The sequence below is a fragment of the Oncorhynchus mykiss genome, unplaced genomic scaffold, assembly GCF_013265735.2.
Source record: "Oncorhynchus mykiss isolate Arlee unplaced genomic scaffold, USDA_OmykA_1.1 un_scaffold_213, whole genome shotgun sequence".
Lineage (NCBI taxonomy): Eukaryota > Metazoa > Chordata > Actinopteri > Salmoniformes > Salmonidae > Oncorhynchus > Oncorhynchus mykiss.
In genome coordinates this window covers 616707-636833 of record NW_023493684.1, presented here as the reverse complement: position 1 = coordinate 636833, position 20127 = coordinate 616707, and the positions used below count along the sequence as shown (strand labels likewise).

Sequence of the window (20127 nt, the reverse complement as noted above, 5' to 3'; positions counted from 1 at the left end):
TAATTTCGCAAGGCACTGTATGTATGTGTATGTATATATATATATATATATATATTTTTTTTTTTTATTTTTTATTTTTTTTGGGGGGGGGGGGGGGTTTAGTTTCTTGAACTCGGGGTTACCATGACCATGGACCCTTGACGAAAAGAAACAATAAAATAGACCAAATTCAACCAAAAAAAAAAAAAAAACTTCACCAACCTTCTAAAAAAAACGTTTTTGTAGACACCCACCAACACCCCCAACGGACGAGAACTTTTTTCTCCAACTACTTACTCGGGGGACCCCGACCTGGCGACTCCGCCGCAGCGATTTAAACCCTCAGCAATTAGGCTCTTCCATACACCAAGCAAGAAGACAGGAGGAAATGGATAGACCGGACTCCTTCGGGACCTCTCGGGGTCCTGTTGGCAGACCAATCGGCTCAACCCTCCCAGCCCCACAAAAACAGGACACTCACGTACCGCGCTGAACGACCATCTACCCCAGTTTAGAATTGGATTGGCAGTATGTTCAGTAGCGCGTGTTTCATCCTAGCGGGTTGGGGCAGTTAAGTCCTCGAAAAGTGGGGCTTTTGGGTCAGGCGCTGCTGGAGGTTTCGCTTCCGCCGTGTAATCCCTGGGGTGCCCAGATTACGTCTGGCGGAGAATTGGATAATTAAATAAATAAATAATAATAATAAATAATAAAACAATTTTTTACTGGGGGACTCTTTACCCCGCGGCACTAAGCCTGGACAACCGAACCACCTTTTTACTTGTACTACGAACAAATTCACTGTCTAGGGAGGATATACCTCTGGAAACGTTACGATCCTGGAAGGGAGTAACTCCACTGGTCATTATCACCCAAAACCACTGAATCACCTACGACTGAGATGGTGGGGATGGACACATGGCAACGAAAGCCAGAGAAGATTTGCCTGATCCTAAACCCTCCATACACCTACCGAAACACAGGACGTGACTCCAGGGGCGGATGCATGACAACCGTAGAGAGGGCCCGCCGTCTGGGTTTTTGTCTGCTCAAACCACTGGTAGTTTAAAGACTAAACCACTTGACAGGGACACATGGCAACCAACTGAGGTCCGGACCTGCACAAGGTACGCAACTCGATGGTTTTGCCTGATCCCACGCCGAGTATACCCATACAGACCAGCTGGATTCGACTAGACATGGGTTAATTCAGAGTTAGGATCCTGGAAGGGAATAACTCCAAATTACACACATGATTGAAAACATCCAGGACCAAAAGACTGACGAACACGGAAGTAAATACATAGACAACGTGGAGCTAAAAAAGGATCCGACAGAGAGTAAACTCCTAGGTTGCACTATGCTTTCCACTTCCGTTGACATAGCGGACCTAGACATCATGACCATACCACTCGACATGGATACATGGCAACCAACCGAGGACCGGACCTGCATAAGGTACGCAACTCAAGGGTTTTGCCTGATCCTACGTCGAGTTGACAGACCTACCCTAAGCTTAACCATTCTAAAAAACATATCTTACCCTAACCCCAAACCCTAACCTTAACCATTCTAAAAACCATACCTAACCCTACAGACAGACAGTCTTTAAACCCAACCAACGGGTTAATCTACAAGTGGGCAACCATGGGGCCTACTACTTTGGCCGGCCGCGCCCGGACCCCTCCGGCCTACGCGCATATGATGTGGAGTGCACCCCCTCCCTTCCCCCCTCCGGTTTCCACGTGTCAGAGATGGAAGTGGATCAACCGACTCAAAACTAGAAACCTAACCCTAACCCCCCCCCCTAACCCTCTAACCCTAACCCTCTAACCCTAACCCTTTACACCTGCTTTGCTTGCTGTTTGGGGTTTTAGGCTGGGTTTCTGTACAGCACTTTGAGATATCAGCTGATGTAAGAAGATACATTTGATTTGAGTAGCATCTGCAGCAACATGAATGGTAGCTTGAACCTATTTTAATGTCTCTAGCTCTTCTTTGAAAACACACTCATGCTTTGAAACCACCTGCTGTAGTGTCAATGTCTCTGTGGTGACATGTTTGATTTCATCCCAGTTCAATTGTATTTCCTCCAGCCAACCTCTCCCTAGTAAACTGGGGCCATTTCCTTCCAATACTAAGAGATACAGACTTTTATTTTGTCCTTGATATTCCACTTTAATATCAGCAACTCCAATCATAGTCATCTTCTCCCCTGTGTACATGTTGAGTTTAATGGGGGTGTCCTATTATTCCACATGCATAACACTTTTCATGTTTGAATTTACAGTCAAACGAGGCATGTTTGCCTTTGCAACGATAACCGGCTCTATTGGCTGCTGCCCGCAGCTTTCCCTTCTTCGAAACACAGCGCGCTCAGAGCTGTTTTACTGTATGACACAGAGTCGTGCCCCTTGCCTGCAAATCCAGAGCATTTCTATGTGCACTCCATGGCCAGGGACAGTAGGATTGCATTCTTAAACGTGAGATTAGGCTCTGATAACAAGCGTATTTGTATCCTGTCATCATTAATCCCACACACCAGCCGATCGAGTAGCATTTCCGATAATGTATTCCCATAGTTACAGTCCAGTGCTAGTTCTCAACTCAGACACATGTTCCCCCATCAATTCCCTAGCTCTTCTCATGCTGTGTAACAGTTTTGTTTCCGTCCCTCTCCTCACCCATACCTGTGACCCTCTGCACACATCAACATCCTCGAAGCATCGTTACCTATCACTCCACAAAGGTGTGGCCTTTGCAGAGCAAGGGAAACAATTACTTCAAGGCACTGTTGCCAACTTAGCGACTTTGTCGCTATATTTAGCGAGTATTCAGACCCCTCTAAGGACACATTTTCAAAATAGCGACAAATCTAGCGACTTTTTCTGGTGTTATTAGAGACTTTTGGAGACTCTGACGTCTTACTCTTCTCAATGAGCAGCAGGTGCTGCCATGGGCCCCACCCACGTCCCAAAGCACTCACATGTGGCCCAGTCCTCGAGCAGCAGTCAGAGCAGGAGATGTTCACCCCTCCGCGTCCAGACTGCAAATGAATCGCCGCTGGCTGAGTAAACATACATATACCAGCATCTTTCTCCACAGTATACAAAAAAAAATGATTTCAACATCCATTATTTCACCTTTCCTTGCAAATATCATGTTTACATTTTCAACTTTATTTTCCAAGTTTATGATTTATTTTAAATTCAATACATGCAATTGGCCCCATACTTTTGATTCATCTCGCTCTGTAGAAACAGAGCACAAACTCTCGCGATGTTTCCGTGCTTTGTGAACAGCCTCTCGATCTGGACACAAATAAGCTGCTTGCGCATCTCAGCTGACGCGGCGGGAACGGGGAGAGCTCGAGACCCTGGCGGAGGTGAGTTGTGTTTCCGGTAATAAAGAGTCTCTAACGTCATGATAGATAGTGTTAGAGTACATGGTACAGAGAGATACAGCTCCGTGTCACTGAGCTGCGCTCCGCTGGGAAACAGGGTGTCTGACAGGGCTGAGTAAGGAGAAGAGACCGCTGGTCTGCAACTAGTCACAGATAATTGTCCTTCCTCTCTCCATCCCAGCCCGAATCTCCTTTCCCTAACATGTGTATGCATCTAACCCACACCCTTAGAAGTATGTATATTCATCAGTCGCAGCTCAATCCGTTTCTAAACAGCTCCTGATGTAAAGCCCGTTCTGTTCGCTCCTCGCCTTGCGCTGTGAAAGGCGACATTGTATTCGCGAGACCCAACCGGGCTGCTGCTGCTGCACGTGACTAAACCCCGCTGTAATAACGGTGTATCTGAACCCATAACCTAACCATAATCTCTAACCCATCTGCTCTTATATCATCTAGCTGAAGGTGAGACGTGTGTGTCAGTCCCATGTTTCCTATGCGAGTTGTGTGGAACAGTGAGTGAAGGAATCGGACTAATAGTCTTATTTCTTCCTGGAGCATACAGACTCCTCCCCTCTCTCCTCTCCCCCACTCTCCTTTCCTCCCTTTATCCTCCTCTCTCCAGTCCTTTCCTCTCCTGTCCTCCTCTCACCTCTCCTCATCTCTCCTCCTCTCATCTCTCCTCCCCTCCTCTCTCCTCCCCTCATCTCTCCTCCTCTCATCTCTCCTCATCTCTCCTGCCTTCCTCTCCCTTGTCCTCCTCTCCCTCCTCTCATCTCTCCTCCCCTCCCCTCTCCTGCCCTCCTCTCCCTCCTCTCCTCCCTTTAACCTCCTCTCCTCCTTTCCTCTCCACTCCTCCTTTTGTCTCTCCTCCTCTCATCTCTCCTCCCCTCTCTCCTGTCCTCCTCTCCCTCCTCTCATCTCTCCACTCTCTTCCTCTTCTCCTCTCTCCTGTCTTCCTCTCCTCTCCTCCCCTCCCTCTTCTCTCCTCTGCTTCTAACTACAGAATTGTGTGTGTACATCTCTACAGGAAGAGGAAGTGACACACTATAGCTGCAGAGTTCCATATTTAGAATGGTTGGAAAATAACTGTGAAGCTCTGTGTTTTAACACAGAGAACACTTCAGAAGAGATGGAATAGTAATTACTATATTTTTATCTGAGAGGGGCAGATGCAACAACAACAACTGCAATAGCAAGAACAGTAGGAAGAATATCACTAGTAAAACATCGATAAAAATAATAATAATTGGAATGACAGCCACATAACCTTTATTATTAGTAGTAATAGGTTATAGGTCCTTAGTGTGCGTGTGCGTACGTACCAGGGTTTCCGTTAGGAAAATGTGTCTCTGGACCCATATGCATTGGTTGGTAATCTGATTATGGCATCCACCCACAGAATCACATTTACATTATGGTAGTTCACCCACAGTGCTCAGAATGACAGAATTACATTTACATTATGGTAATTCACCCACAGTGCTCTCAGAATGACAGAATCACATTTACATTATGGTAATTCACCCACAGTGCTCAGAATGACAGAATTACATTTACATTATGGTAATTTACCCACAGTGCTCAGAATGACAGAATTACATTTACATTATGGTAATTCACCCACAGTGCTCAGAATGTTTACATTATGGTAATTCACCCACAGTGCTCAGAATGACAGAATTACATTTACATTATGGTAATTTACCCACAGTGCTCAGAATGACAGAATTACATTTACATTATGGTAATTCACCCACAGTGCTCAGAATGACAGAATTACATTTACATTATGGTAATTTACCCACAGTGCTCAGAATGACAGAATTACATTTACATTATGGTAATTCACCCACAGTGCTCAGAATGTTTACATTATGGTAATTCACCCACAGTGCTCAGAATGACAGAATTACATTTACATTATGGTAATTCATTTTGGCAGAACATGCAACTACAGGATGCAATGAAGTCCTTCTTACCAAATTCCGATGCACTTTGAAGATTGCTAATATGACTAGGATTATCATCAACTAGCATGGGATGCTAATATGACCAGGATTATCATCAACTAGCATGGGATGCTAATATGACCAGGATTATCATCAACTAGCATGGGATGCTAATATGACCAGGATTATCATCAACTAGCATGGGATGCTAATATGACCAGGATTATCATCAACTAGCATGGGATGCTAATATGACTAGGATTGTGCCTTTGGCTACTGTAAAATTAAAGCAAATGTATTTGAAAACTAATAAAACACGAGAGAAATAGGTTACTGGTTTCAATGTCATATGGAAATCTTTATTTTTATTTTTTTTACATTTTAGTCATTTAGCAGATGCTCTTTTCCAGAGCAATTAGTGTTAAGTTCCTTGCTCAAGGGCACATCCATAGGTTTTTCACCTAGTTGGCTCGGGGATTCAAACCAGCAACCTTTCGGTTACTGGCCCAATGCTCTTATCCACTCAGCTGGACTCAGCTCCACTCACCTGCCGCCATAAAATAAATGCCTCCACATTTATAGAAATGGATTTTGGCTCGGCTACTTTGAAGCAAAGTGCCTCATAATTTGAAGTAAAACGTTAAGGTTTCACACAATTAAGTATGTTTTTAAAATGCATTCTGCCTCCAGCTCATTGCAGTGGTGTGTGACACGCTGAAGCCTACTTACCATTACCTAAGCACTTGAATGGAGAATGGGAAGAGCGCTTCAATAACCAGTTAAGAAATAAAAATAGTAGCTCTGTAGCTCTATGTTATCCTTGAGATGTTGATGCTTTGTTTCTAAATGTCAGCAAATGTTTTATGGCTTCATAGCATTGTTGCTGAGGCAGGTCTGACATATCACACAGACCGGTTTTGGTAGGCAGCTTTCCTTTGAAACAAATCCAGGGAGAAAGAGGCTGGGTGTCTACGCTTGACACTTACATGCGACTTCTGCTAACAGAATACGAAGATCGCATTGAAAAGACAAGTCTAGATGCACAAAAGTCTGATTGTGTTCATATCTGGGTGACCACTCCGGGAGGTGGTCAGGGATGCATTATGTGCGGATTTCTCCTCAGTCTGGACTATCAGGCTGCCGAAAGCACATACAGTGGGAGACGTTATCAGTACTTCACCCACAAATCTCCAGAAAACGTGTTTTGGGAGCGAGGCACCTTTTTCCATTAAACGTTGGAGGAAATCCATTCCTAGCGTGTCTCTTTAGCTTTGCTAGCTGGCTGTCTAGCTACATAAGTTAGCTGGATAGTGGGCAACTGCTATCAGGTTGTCGTGTTATTATCAGATTTAGCCTGTTCCACTGTTTGCAGAATGCATACTGGCATTTCAGTCAAGGGAATCTGGACACAATGTGGACAAAGTAGACACATTTAAATGTAGGTGCAGATCCATGACGTGTCGGAATTCAATGATCAGAATACAAAAGCTGCATGAACTGTCAAGTCTAGACACGGCCAGAGAGCATGCAGACTGTGGAGCAGGGCTAGCTTGTGTGTGTGTGTATTTGGTGTTGCTATACTTCGCAAGTGGTCCTAGGGCAAGAGTCAAATATATGCCGTGGACCAAATAACCCCCCAAACATATTCAAGACAAATATTCTGCAGACCGACAAGCATTCCTCCATGGACCGGCGCCGGTCCACATACCTGGGTTTGATAAAGACTGCTCGAGTAGATTTAATGAAACATGCTGTTTATCCTGCGCATCTTTTACAGCATGTCATTGCTTGTCTTGTTGCTGCAGTGGTTTGCAAGTGATTTCCATTATTCTAATGCTGCCAATTCTTTTGGGTCTTCTTTTACACTGTGCTCATCTCTCTGTCTGTCCTGTGCAACTATTTGCAATGCATCAGTGCAACAATGTTATCATGAGCGGCCAAAGTGATCACACCATCTCCTTTCCCAGACAGTTCATTTGAACTGATACTGTAGGCCTATTTTACATTCAGCTGACCTTTCGCTAAGCACTGCCCAGAATGTTGGGGAACCAATGGCTGTGCTCCGTTTGATAGCAACTGGCACTAACAATTCTTACCAGTGCTGCTAATGTAATGACTTGTCCCTATATTTAGTTACTTTGTCCCTATATTTAGTTACTTTGTTCCTATATTTAGCAACATTTCACACCCTTCCAATGACTTTGTCCCTATATTTAGTTACTTTGTCCCTATATTTAGTTACTTTGTTCCTATATTTAGCAACATTTCAGACCCTTCCAATGACTTTGTCCCTATATTTTGTTACTTTGTCCCTATATTTTGTTACTTTGTCCCTATATTTAGTTACTTTGTTCCTATATTTAGTGACTTCTCAGACCCTTCCAGTGACTTTGTCCCTATATTTAGTTACTTTGTCCCTATATTTAGTTACTTTGTCGCTATATTTAGTTACTTTGCCGCTATATGTAATGACTTGTCCCTACATTTAGTTACTTTGGCGCTATTTGTAATGACTTGTCCCTATATTTAGTTACTTTGTCCCTATATTTTGATACGTTGTCCCTATATTTTGTTACTTTGTCGCTATATTTTGTTACTTTGTCGCTATATTTAGTTACTTTGTCCCTATATTTAGCAACTTTTCAGACCCTTCCAATGACTTTGTCCCTATATTTAGCAACTTTGTCACTATAGTTAGCGACTTTTTCTCATGATTAGGTCATTATTGGAGTTAGGTGTGTTAGCTGGGACAAAACTGATACCAATCAGGCCCTGAGGACTGGAATTGCCCACCCCTGCACTAGCACCTAGGCTTGTGCTTGAGAGATTGTTTATGAGATCTTTGGTAATTTTCTATAATGTCTGCTACGTGAAGTGAGTCATTATTAGTGAATGTGCATTAAGCATGATTCTGGTTTTAATTGTGATAATAAAAAAAGGGCATTTTCATAGACAAACTTGAAAGCCAGACCAGCAAAAAGAAGGTTAAATTATTTGGATAAATTAATTAAATTATTAATTTCACAAGTCCTGAATTCAGTGTGTGTGTTTTAGAGGTCGACCGATTCTGATTTTTCAACGCCGATACCGATTTATTGGAGGACGAAAAAAAGCCGATATCGGTTAATCGGACGATTTTTATATATATATTTGTATTAATGACAATTACAACAAATCTGAATGAACACTTTTATTCTAACTTAATATAATACATCAATAAAATCAATTTAGTCTCAAATAAATAATGAAACATGTTCAATTTGGTTTAAATAATGCAAAAACAAAGTGTTGGAGAAGAAAGTAAAAGTGCAATATGTGCCATGTAAGAAAGCTAACGTTTCACTTCCTTGCTCAGAACATGAGAACATATGAAGGCTGGTGGTTCCTTTTAACATGAGTCTTCAATATTCCCAGGGAAAAAGTTTTAGGTTTTGTTACACCCTGACCTTAGTTATCTTTGTTTTCTTTATTATTTTGGTTAGGTCAGAATGTGACGAGGGTGCTATGTGTGTTTTTGTCTTGTCTAGGGTTTTTGTACATCTATGGGGTTTTGGTATGTCTAGGTAAATGTAGGTCTATGGTGGCCTGAATTCGTTCCCAATCAGAGGCAGCTGTTTATCGTTGTCTCTGATTGGGGATCCTATTTAGGTTGCCATTTTCCATTTTGGTTTTGTGAGTTATTGTCTATGTGTAGTTGCCTGTCAGCACTCGGTTTATAGAGCGTCACGGTTATTTTGTTTAGTGTTCTTTCTTTATTAAAATAAGTATGTATTCATATCACGCTGCGCCTTGGTCTCATCAATACGACAAGGTTGTAGTTATTATAGGACTATTTCTCTCTATACCATTTGTATTTCATATACCTTTGACTATTGGATGTTCTTATAGGCACTATAGTATTGCCAGCCTAATCTCGGGAGTTGACAGGCTTGAAGTCATAAACAGCTCAATGCTTGAAGCACAGCGAAGAGCTGCTGGCAAACGCAGGAAAGTGCTGTTTGAATGAATGCTTACGAGCCTGCTGCTGCCTACCACCACTTAGTCAGACTGCTCTATCATAGATTTAATTATAACAACACACAGAAATACGAGCCTTAGGTCATTAATATGGTCAAATCCGGAAACTATCATTTTGAAAACAAAACATAAATGATTTCAGTGAAAGACGGAACCGTTCCGTATTTTATCTAAGTCTGAATATTGCTGTTACATTGCACAACCTTTAATGTTATGTCATAATTATGTTCTGTCAAATTAATTACGGTCTTTGTTAGGAAGAAATGGTCTTCACACAGTTCGCAACAAGCCAGGCAGCCCAAATTGCTGCATTTACCCTGACTCTGCTTGCACAGAATGCAAGAGAAGTGACACTATTTCCCTAGTTAATATAAATTCATGTTAGCAGGCAATATGAACAAAATATGCAGGTTTAAAAATATATACTTGTGTATTGATTTTACGAAAGGCATTGATGTTTATGGTTAGGCACACATTGGTGCAACGACAGTGCTTTTTTCGTGAATTCGCTTGTTAAATCATCCCCCGTTTGGCAAAGTAGGCTGTGATTTGATGCTAAATTAACAGGCACCGCATCGATTATATACAACGCAGGACAAGCTAGATAAACTAGTAATATCATCAACCATGTGTAGTTGTGAAGATTGATCGTTTTTTATAAGATACGTTTAATGCTAGCTAGCAACTTACCTTGGCTCCTAGCTGCACTCGTGTAACAGGTAGTCAGCCTGCCACGCAGTCTCCTCGTGGAGTGCAATGTAATCGGCCATAATCGGCGTCCAAAAATGCAGATTCCCGATTGTTATGAAAACTTGAAATTTGGCCCTAATTAATCGGCCATTTCGATTAATGGGTCGACCTCTAGTGTGTTTGTGTAACAGTGTTTGTGTAACAGTCTATGTTCTCTGCTACTTGTGTTAAGGGTGTCAACATGGGGAAGTGGAGGTGGTTCCGTGTCTCTCTGGTTCTGGGTTCAGTCTTTATGATCCTGTTGATTATTCTCTACTGGGACGACGTTGGAGCCTCTCACCTCTACCTGCCCCCCCTCTCCCCCCGGCCCGCCCCTCACCACTCCCCCACACACCCAACCCCCTCCTTCCTCTCTGACATCAATGCCTTCGTAAACCAGTTCCTGGAGGGAACCAATGATCCTACAGATTCCGCCCCCCCAGACTCTGCCAACCAATCAGAGCACGCTGAGGAGCGGTACGTTCCCCGGAGGGAGTGGAAAGTCCATCTGACGCCCATCGACCCCGAGAAACGACTAGGACAGGTAATCCTAACCCTCCCTCTCAATGCAATTCAATGTAAGGGCTCTGTTGGCATGGGAAAACATCTGTTTACATTGCCAAAGCAAGTGAAGTAGATAATAAACAAAAGTGAAATAAACAATACAAATTTACAGAAAACATTACACTCACAAAAGTTAAAAAGAATAAAGACATTTCAAATGTCTTATCACTTGCAAATAGTTAAAGTACAAAAGGGAAAATAAATCAAACTTAAATGTGTTTGTTCTTCACTGGTTTCCCTTTTCTTGTGGCAACAGGTCACACATCTTGCTGCTGTGATGGCGCACTGGTATTTCACCGAGTAAATATGGGAGTTTATCAAAATTGGGTTTGTTTTTTAATTCTTTGTAGGTCTGTGTTTAATCTGAGGGAAATATGTGTCTCTAATATGGTCATACATTGGGCAGGAGGTTAGGAAGTGCAGCTTAGTTTCCACCTCATTTTGTGGGCAGTGTGCACATAGCCTGTCTTCTCTTGCTAGCCAGGTCTGCCTATGGCGTCCTTTCTCAATAGCAAGGCTATGCTCTCTAAGTCTGTACATAGTCAAAGCTTTCCTTAAGTTTGTGTCAGTCACAGTGGTCAGGTATTCTGCCACGGTGCTCTCTGTTTAGGACCAAATAGCATTCCAGTTTGCTCAGTTTTTTTGTTAATTCTTTCCAATGTCTCAAGTAATTATCTTTTTGTTTTCTCATGATTGGGTCTAATTGTGTTGCTGTCCTGGGACTCAGTGGGGTCTGTTTGTGTTTGTGTTTATGAACAGAGTCGCAGAACCAGCTTGCTTAGGGGACTCTTCTCCAGATTCATCTCTCTGTAGGTGATGGCTTTGTTATGGAAGGTTTGGGAATTGCTTCCTTTTAGGTGGTTGTAGAATTTAACAGCTCTTTTCTGGATTTTGATAATTAGCAGGTATCGGCCTAATTCTGCTCTGCATACATTACTCTGCATGTTTTACTTTGTACACAGAGGATGTTTTTGCAGAATTCTGCATGCATGTCTCAATTTGGTGTTTGTCTCATTTAGTTTATTCTTGGTTGGTGAGCGGACCCCATACCTCAAAACCATAAAGGGCAATGGGTTCTATAACATGATTCGAGTATTTTTAGCCAGATCCTAATTGGGATTTTAAATGGTATGTTCCTTTTTATGGTATAGAAGGCTCTTCTTGCCTTGTCTCTCAGATCGATCACAGCTCTGTGGCACTGATGTTTGGCCGAGTTGTGTATAGTTTTTTGTGTGCTCTAGGGCAACGGTGTCTAGATGGAATTTTTATTTGTGGTCCTGGTAACTGGACCTTTTTTGGAACACCATTATTTTTGTCTTACTGAGATTTACTGTCAGGGCCCAGGTCTGACAGAATCTGTGCAGAAGATCTTGGTGCTGCTGTAGGCCCTCCTTGTTTGGGGACAGGAGCACCAGATCATCAGCAAACAGTAGACATTTGACTTCAGATTCTAGTAGGGTGAGGCCGGTTGCAGACTGTTCTAGTGCCCTCACCGATTCCTTGATATATATGTTGAAGAGGGTGGGGCTCAAGCTGCATCCCTGTCTCACTCCACAACCCTGTGGAAAGAAATGTTTTTTTTTTGCCAATCTTAACTGCACACTTGTTTTTTGTGTACATAGATTTTATAATGTCGTATGTTTTACCCCCAACACCACTGTCCATCAATTTGTATAGCAGGCCCTCATACCAAATTGAGTCAAATATTTTTTGAAATCAACAAAGCATGAGAAGACTTTGCCTTTCTTTTAGTTAGTTTGTTTGTTAATTAGGGTATGCAGGGTGAGTACGTGGTCTATCATACAGTAATTTGGTAAAAAAATACAATTTGACATTTGCTCAATGCAGAGGATTTTCCCAAGGTTGCTGTTGACAAATATCCCACAGTAGTTATTGGGGTCAAATTTGTTTCTCTCTCTCACCTCTCACTCTTGTTTTCATGCCTCTCGCTCTCTCCCCCCTCCGCTCTCTCCCCACTCTCTCTCTTTTCAGGAGAGAAGGCGGCAGCGTCTCCATGACCTCTGTCACCATGGTGATGACCTGGCTTTTCCGGGAAAGAACCGTTCGTTTGACGACATCCCCAACAGGGAGCTGGATCACCTGATCGTCGACGACCGCCACGGTATCATATACTGCTATGTCCCCAAGGTACACACACACACACACACACAAACGGCCACGGGCTCATATTGTTTTATTTAACCTTTATTTAACCAGGCAAGTCAGTTCAGAACAAATTATTAACTGACCTATTTACAATGATGGCCAAACCCGGACGACGCTGTGCCAATTGTGCGCCGCCCTATGGGACTCCCAATCACGGCCGGTTGTGATACAGCCTGGATTCGAACCTGTAGTGATGCCTCTAATCAAATCAAATATGTTCATGAAGCCATTTTTACACCAGCCTAAAACCCCAAACAGCAAGCAATGCAGATGTAGAAGCACGGTGGCTAGGAAAAACTCCCAAGAAAGGCCAGAACCTAGGAAGAAACCTAGAGAGGAACCAGGCTGTGAGGGGTGGCCAGTCCTCTTCTGGCTGTGCTGCGTGGAGATTATAACAGTACATGGCCAAGTTGTTCAAATGTTCATAATGACCAGCAGGGTCAAATAATAATAATCATCACAGTGGTTAGCTCCTGAGGTGCTGACCTGTTGCACCCCCTGATTATTATTAATTGACCCTGCTGGTCATCTATGAACGTTTGAACATCTTGGACACCTTGGCCATAATCTTCACCCGTCACAGCCAGAAGAGGACTGAACACCCCTCACAGCCTGGTTCCTCTCTAGGTTTCTTCCTAGGTTCTGGCCTTTCTAGGGAGTTTTTCCTAGCCACCGTGCTTCTACATCTGCATTGCTTGCTGTTTGGGGTTTTAGGCTGGGTTTCTGTATAGCACCTTGTGATATCGGCTGATGTATGAAGGGCTTTATGAATACATTTGATTGATTGATAGAGGGTTTAACAGGTCAGCACCTCAGGAGTAAATGTCAGTTGGCTTTTCATAGCCGAGCATTCAGAGTTAGAGACAGCAGGTGCGGTAGAGAGAGAGAGTTAAACAAATAAATAAAGTCCGGACAAGGTAGCACGTCAGGTGAACAGGTCAGGGTCTCAGCACTGAGATGCAGTGCCTCAGACCGCTGTGCCACTCGGAGTCAAACCCACCACTGGTGTGCTTGGCCAAAGAGCTCTATTTTTATGTAATCTGACCATTGCACAGGTTCCAATCCAAGTTCCAATGCCGTTTAGCAATCTCCAGGCGTTTACATTTTTAGGATGACATAAAAGTAGAGGTCTTTGGCCAGGTCTTTGGCCATGCACACCAGTGGAGTTAAAAGAAAGATGCAGAAAAGAAGCCCATACCTACTGTCCAATGTGGTGCTGGGTCTTACTTGGCTGTGTAGGGATTAGAAGAAGGAGAGTGATGGAGTAATGCATTAGATGACCTGGCCTCCACAATCACCCCACCTCTTGAGATTGAGATGGTTTGGGATGAGTTGGAATGCAGAGTGAAGGAAAATCAGCCAACAAGTGCTCAGCATATGTGGGAACTCCTTCAATACGGTTGGAAAAGCAATCCTCATGAAGCTGGTTGAGAGAATGCCAAGAGTGTGCAAAGCTATGCAAAGGGTGGCTACAATAGAAAATATATTTTGATTTGTTTAACACTTGTTTGGTTACTACGTGATTCCATATGTGTTATTTTATAGTTTTGATGTTTTCACTATTATTTTACAATATAGAAAATAGTCAAAATAAAGAAAACCCTTGAATGAATAGGTGTGTCCTAACTTTTGACTGGTACTGTATACAGTGGGGCAAAAAAGTATTTAGTCAGCCACCAATTGTGCAAGTTCTCCCACTTAAAAATATGAGAGAGGCCTGTAATTTTCATCATAGGTACACTTCAACTATGACAGACAAAATGAGAAAAAAAAAATTCCAGAAAATCACATTGTAGGAGTTTTAATGAATTTATTTGCAAATTATGGTAGAAAATAAGTATTTGGTCACCTACAAACTAGCAAGATTTCTGGCTCTCACAGACCTGTAACTTCTTCTTTAAGAGGCTCCTCTGTCCACCACTCGTTACCTGTATTAATGGCACCTGTTTGAACTTATCAGTATAAAAGACACCTGTCCACAAGACTGAATCTGCAATAGGTAAGCAGCTTGGTTTGAAGAAATCAACTGTGGGAGCAATTATTAGGAAATGGAAGACATACAAGACCACTGATAATCTTCCTCGATCTGGGGCTCCACGCAAGATCTCACCCCGTGGGGTCAAAATGATCACAAGAACAGTGAGCAAAAATCCCAGAACCACACAGGGGGACCTAGTGAATGACTTGCAGAGAGCTGGGACCAAAGTAACAAAGCCTACCATCAGTAACACACTACGCCGCCAGGGACTCAAATCCTGCAGTGCCAGACGTGTCCCCCTGCTTAAACCAGTACATGTCCAGGCCCGTCGGAAGTTTGCTAGAGAGCATTTGGATGATCCAGAAGAAGATTGGGAGAATGTCATATGGTCAGATGAAACCAAAATATAACTTTTTGGTAAAAACTAAACTCGTCGTGTTTGGAGGACAAAGAATGCTGAGTTGCATCCAAAGAACACCATACCTACTGTGAAGCATGGGGGTGGAAACATCATGCTTTGGGGCTGTTTTTCTGCAAAGGGACCAGGACGACTGATCCGTGTAAAGGAAAGAATGAATGGGGCCATGTATCGTGAGATTTTGAGTGAAAACCTCCTTCCATCAGCAAGGGCATTGAAGATGAAACGTGGCTGGGTCTTTCAGCATGACAATGATCCCAAACACACCGCCCGGGCAATGAAGGAGTGGCTTCGTAAGAAGCATTTCAAGGTCCTGGAGTGGCCTAGCCAGTCTCCAGATCTCAACCCCATAGAAAATCTTTGGAGGGAGTTGAAAGTCTGTGTTGCCCAGCAACAGCCCCAAAACATCACTGCTCTAGAGGAGATCTGCATGGAGGAATGGGCCAAAATACCAGCAACAGTGTGTGAAAACCTTGTGAAGACTTACAGAAAACGTTTGACCTCTGTCATTGCCAACAAAGGGTATATAACAAAGTATTGAGAAACTTTTGTTATTGACCAAAAACTTATTTTCCACCATAATTTTCAAATAAATTCATAAAAAATATTACAATGTGATTTTCTGGATTTTTTTTCTCATTTTGTCTGTCATAGTGTACCTATGATGAAAATTACAGGCCTCTCATCTTTTTAAGTGGGAGAACTTGCACAATTGGTGGCTGACTAAATACCTTTTTGCCCCACTGTATATTGTATGTATATTTATATTGACTGTAGGTGGCGTGTAGTAACTGGAAGAGGATCATGATCGTGCTCAGTGAGAGTCTGCTCCAGGAGGGAGTTCCGTACAGGGACCCTCTGGCGGTTCCTCAGGAGATGGTCCACAACAGCAGCCTCCACTTCACCTTCAACAAGTTCTGGAAACGCTACGGGAAGTTCTCACGACACCTGATGAAGGTCAGTTCACTTCTAATCTCTTACCTCTAACATGAACCCTGATGGTGGTCAGTTAACAGCTGACATGAACCCTGATGGTGGTTAGTTAACAGCTGACATGAACCCTGATGGTGGTCAGTTAACAGCTGACACGAACCCTGATGAAGGTCAGTTAACAGCTGACATGAACCCTGATGGTGGTCAGTTAACAGCTGACATGAACCCTGATGGTGGTCAGTTAACAGCTGACATGAACCCTGATGGTGGTCAGTTAACAGCTGACATGCACCCTGCTGGTGGTCAGTTCACAGCTGGCACATTTGGTTTAATTTATTATATAAAGCTGAAAGTGATGTATTCAGTGCATTTGGAAAGTATTCAGACCCCTTTTTCCACATTTTGTTACGTTACAGCCTTATTCTAAAATTGATTAAATTGTTTTTTCCCCCTCATCAATCTATACACAATATCCCATAATGACATCACAATATCCCATAATGACATCACAATACCCCATAATGACATCACAATACCCCATAATGACAAAGCAAAAAACAGTTTTAGAAATGTGTGCAAATATATTAAAAATAAAACTTCAATGTCATTTAAATAAGTTTCCAGACCCTTTACTTAGTAGTTTGTTGAAGCACCTTTGGCAGCGATTACATCGTAGAGTCTTCCTGGGTATGATGCTACAACCTTGGCACACCTGTATTTGGAGAGTTTCTCCCATTCTTCTCTGCAGATCCTCTCAAGCTCTGTCAGGTTGGATGGGGAGCGTTGCTGCACAGCTGTTTTCAGGTCTCTCCAGAGATGGAAGGTGAACCTTCACCCCAGTCCGAAGTCCTGAGCGCTCTGGAGCAGGTTTTCATCAAGGATTTCTCTGTACTTTGCACCGTTCATCTTTCCCTCGATCCTGACTAGTCTCCCAGTCCCTGCCGCTGACAAACATCCCCACAGCATGATGCTGCCACCACCGTGCTTCACTGTAGGGATGGTGCCTCCAGATGTGACGCTTGGCATTCAGGCCAAAAAGTTCAATCTTGGATTCATCAGAGAATCTTGTTTCTCATGGTCGGAGAGTCTTTAGGTGCCTTTTGGCAAACTCCAAGTGGGCTGTCATGTGCCTTTTAATGAGAAGTGGCTTCCGTCTGGCCACTCTATCATAAAGGCCTGATTGGTGGAGTGCTGCAGAGATGGTTGTCCTTCTGGAAGGTTCTCCCATCTCCACAGACGAACTCTGGAGTTCTTTCAGAGTGACCATCGGGTTCTTGGTCACCTCTTTGACCAAGGCCCTTCTTCCCCGATTGCTCAGTTTGGCCGGGCGGCCAGTTCCAGGAAGAGTCTTGGTGGTTCCAAACTTCTTCCATTTCAGAATGATGGAGGACACTGTGTTCTTGGGGACCATCAATACGGCAGAAATGTTTTGGTTCCCTTCCCCAGATCTGTGCCTCAAGACTATCCTGTCTCGGAGCTCTACGGACAATTCCTTCAACCTCATGGCTTGGTTTCTGCTCTGACATACACTGTGGGACCTTATATAAACAGGCCTTTCCAAATCCTGTCCAATCAATTGAATTTATCACAGGTGGACTCCAATAAAGTTGTAGAAACATCTCAAGGATGACCAATGGAAACAGGATTCACCTGAGCTCAATTTCAAGTCTCATAGCGAAGGGTCTGAATACTTATTATAAATAAGGTATATCTGTTTTTATTTGTAATACATTTTAAAACATTTCTAAAAACCTGTATCAACTTGTACCTTTGTCATTATGGGGTATTGTGATGTCATTATGGAGTATTGTGATGTCATTATGGGGTATTGTGATGTCATTATGGGGTATTGTGATGTCATTATGGGGTATTGTGGTGTCATTATGGGGTATTGTGGTGTCATTATGGGGTATTGTGATGTCATTATGGGGTATTGTGATGTCATTATGGGGTATTGTGTGTAGATTGAGGGGGGAAAACATATTGAATCCATTTTTAAAATAAGGCTGCAACGTAACAAAATGTGAATTCTTTCCAAATGCACTGTGTATTTGTTTTGAAGGTGGTTTTAATAAAGGTGGTTTTGTTTATTGTCAAGGTGAAGCTCCAGAAGTACACTAAGTTCCTGTTCGTCAGAGATCCGTTCGTCCGCCTCATCTCAGCGTATCGGAACAAGTTTGAGCAGCCCAACGAGGAATTCTACCGCCGATTCGCTCTGCTCATGCTCCGTCGCTATGGTAACCACTCTGAACCTCCCGCGGCAGTGGGCGACGCGTTTCCTGCGGGAATCCGCCCCTCCTTCTCAGAGTTCGTCCAATACCTACTGGACCCCAAGACGGAGAGCGACGCCCCCTTCAACGAGCACTGGAGACAGGTCTACCGGCTATGCCACCCCTGTCAAATACAGGTAATATATGAAAATACTAGATTATTATCCAATGTCTAAGAATAAGTATTTTGGCAGAAGTAAGGGCCAACAAGATCCACCTTCTTGTGAAAGAAGAGTTCTGCATTTATCAGACCAGCAAACATCAGTTCCCACTACTTTACAAATAACATGGATTCTACTATTCTACCAGTGCAGTAGAGGGACGGGTCCTTAAGATAGGACTGATTGATCCTGTGGCTCAGCTGCATCTCCAACAGCCATTCAACAAGCTTGTATAAATGTGTTACCCATTTCTTTCTAGGTTGTATTGAACATGTTCAGTCATAAGGACCATTCATCAGAGGACATGTCACTGTGTAAATCTGCTTCCCATTGTTTTTTCACCTTTGCCAATGGGTCAGCCATTTCATCTAGTAGACAAGAATATAAGGGAAGTCGAGCCTTTTCTATTGTTTTGTTTAAGCAGCAACCTTTCAATTGGGTTGGTACTCAGGCAACTCTGCAATTGTAGGGATTTCCAAAACTGTGTCTTGGGGCAAATCAAATGTTACAGACATGTTCAAAGATATCAATTTTGGACATGTCAACAAAACAAATTGTATTTCTATGAAAATGACCCCTGTCTACTGAGGGTAAATATTGGTATTTTATTTGTAAAAACCAGTATCCCCTTTGTCATTATGGGTTATTGTGTGTAGATTGATGAGGCAAATGATGTTGCAAAAGCAGCAGCTACTCTTCCTGGGGTCCACACAGAGCACAGAGCACACAGCACACAGCACAGAGCACAGAGCACAGAACACAGAGCACAGAACACACAGCACAGCACAGAACACAGAGCACAGAACACAGAACATGATACAGAACATTGATAGACAAGAACAGCTCAAGGACAGAACTACATACATTTAAAAATGGCACACACAGCCTACATATCAATACATACACACACACACACTATCTAGGTCCAATAGGGGAGAGCCGTTGCATTATCTGTTTCTTGAAACCAGGTTTGCTGTTCATTCTCTCACTATGAGACGGAAAGGGATACTGTTAACAAAGAAGAAAACAGACAACACAGACTGATGCTGGTGCGTGCTAGTCAATTTGTTTGGGTTAACTTTCTCTCTCTCTCCCCCTCTCTCCCCTGCCCCCTCCCAGTATGACTTTGTGGGTCAGCTGGAGACGGTTGAGGAGGATGCTGAACAGCTGCTGAGGGTTTTGAAGGTGGACAACGTGGTTGACTTCCCCCCCTCTCACAGGAACCACACGGCCAGCAGCTGGCAGGAGGACTGGTTCAGCAGGGTGCCCCTAGTGGCCAGGAGGAGTCTCTACAGGCTGTATGAACCAGACTTCAGACTGTTTGGCTACTCCAGACCAGACTCCCTGCTAGACTGACTGACTACAACTACACTCAGAAAAAATGGCTTTTCTAAAAGGGCTCTTTTCTTGTCCCCATAGGAGAACCCTTTTTGGTCCCAGGTATAACTTTTTGGTGGTGAAACAGGTTCTACTTAGAACCTTTTAGTGATGAAACTGTTCCACGTAGAACCTTGAATTAATTAAACCGTTCTACTTGGAACCAAAAATAGCTATTGTCAGTGG

The 20127-nt window shown here is 43.1% G+C and overlaps 1 protein-coding gene across 1 annotated transcript; it reads left to right on the top strand.

Moving 5' to 3' along the window:
• The first annotated feature begins 3258 nt into the window (after positions 1–3258).
• LOC110516026 (carbohydrate sulfotransferase 12) lies at positions 3259–19937 on the top strand. The gene is made up of 6 exons (XM_036972954.1): positions 3259–3361; positions 10268–10618; positions 12631–12786; positions 15978–16157; positions 18232–18540; positions 19684–19937. The coding sequence occupies exons 2-6, from the start codon at positions 10277–10279 to the stop codon at positions 19918–19920; spliced, it is 1224 nt and encodes a 407-aa protein (XP_036828849.1). The 5' UTR covers positions 3259–3361; positions 10268–10276; the 3' UTR covers positions 19921–19937.
• The last annotated feature ends 190 nt before the right edge of the window (positions 19938–20127 follow it).

Coding starts and splice junctions, on each gene's coding strand:
- LOC110516026 (XM_036972954.1), top strand. CDS start 10,277: ATGGGGAAGTGGAGGTGGTTCCGTGTCTCTCTGGTTCTGGGTTCAGTC. Junction 10,619..12,630: donor CCGAGAAACGACTAGGACAG/GTAATCCTAACC, acceptor CTCTCTTTTCAG/GAGAGAAGGCGGCAGCGTCT. Junction 18,541..19,683: donor GCCACCCCTGTCAAATACAG/GTAATATATGAA, acceptor GCCCCCTCCCAG/TATGACTTTGTGGGTCAGCT.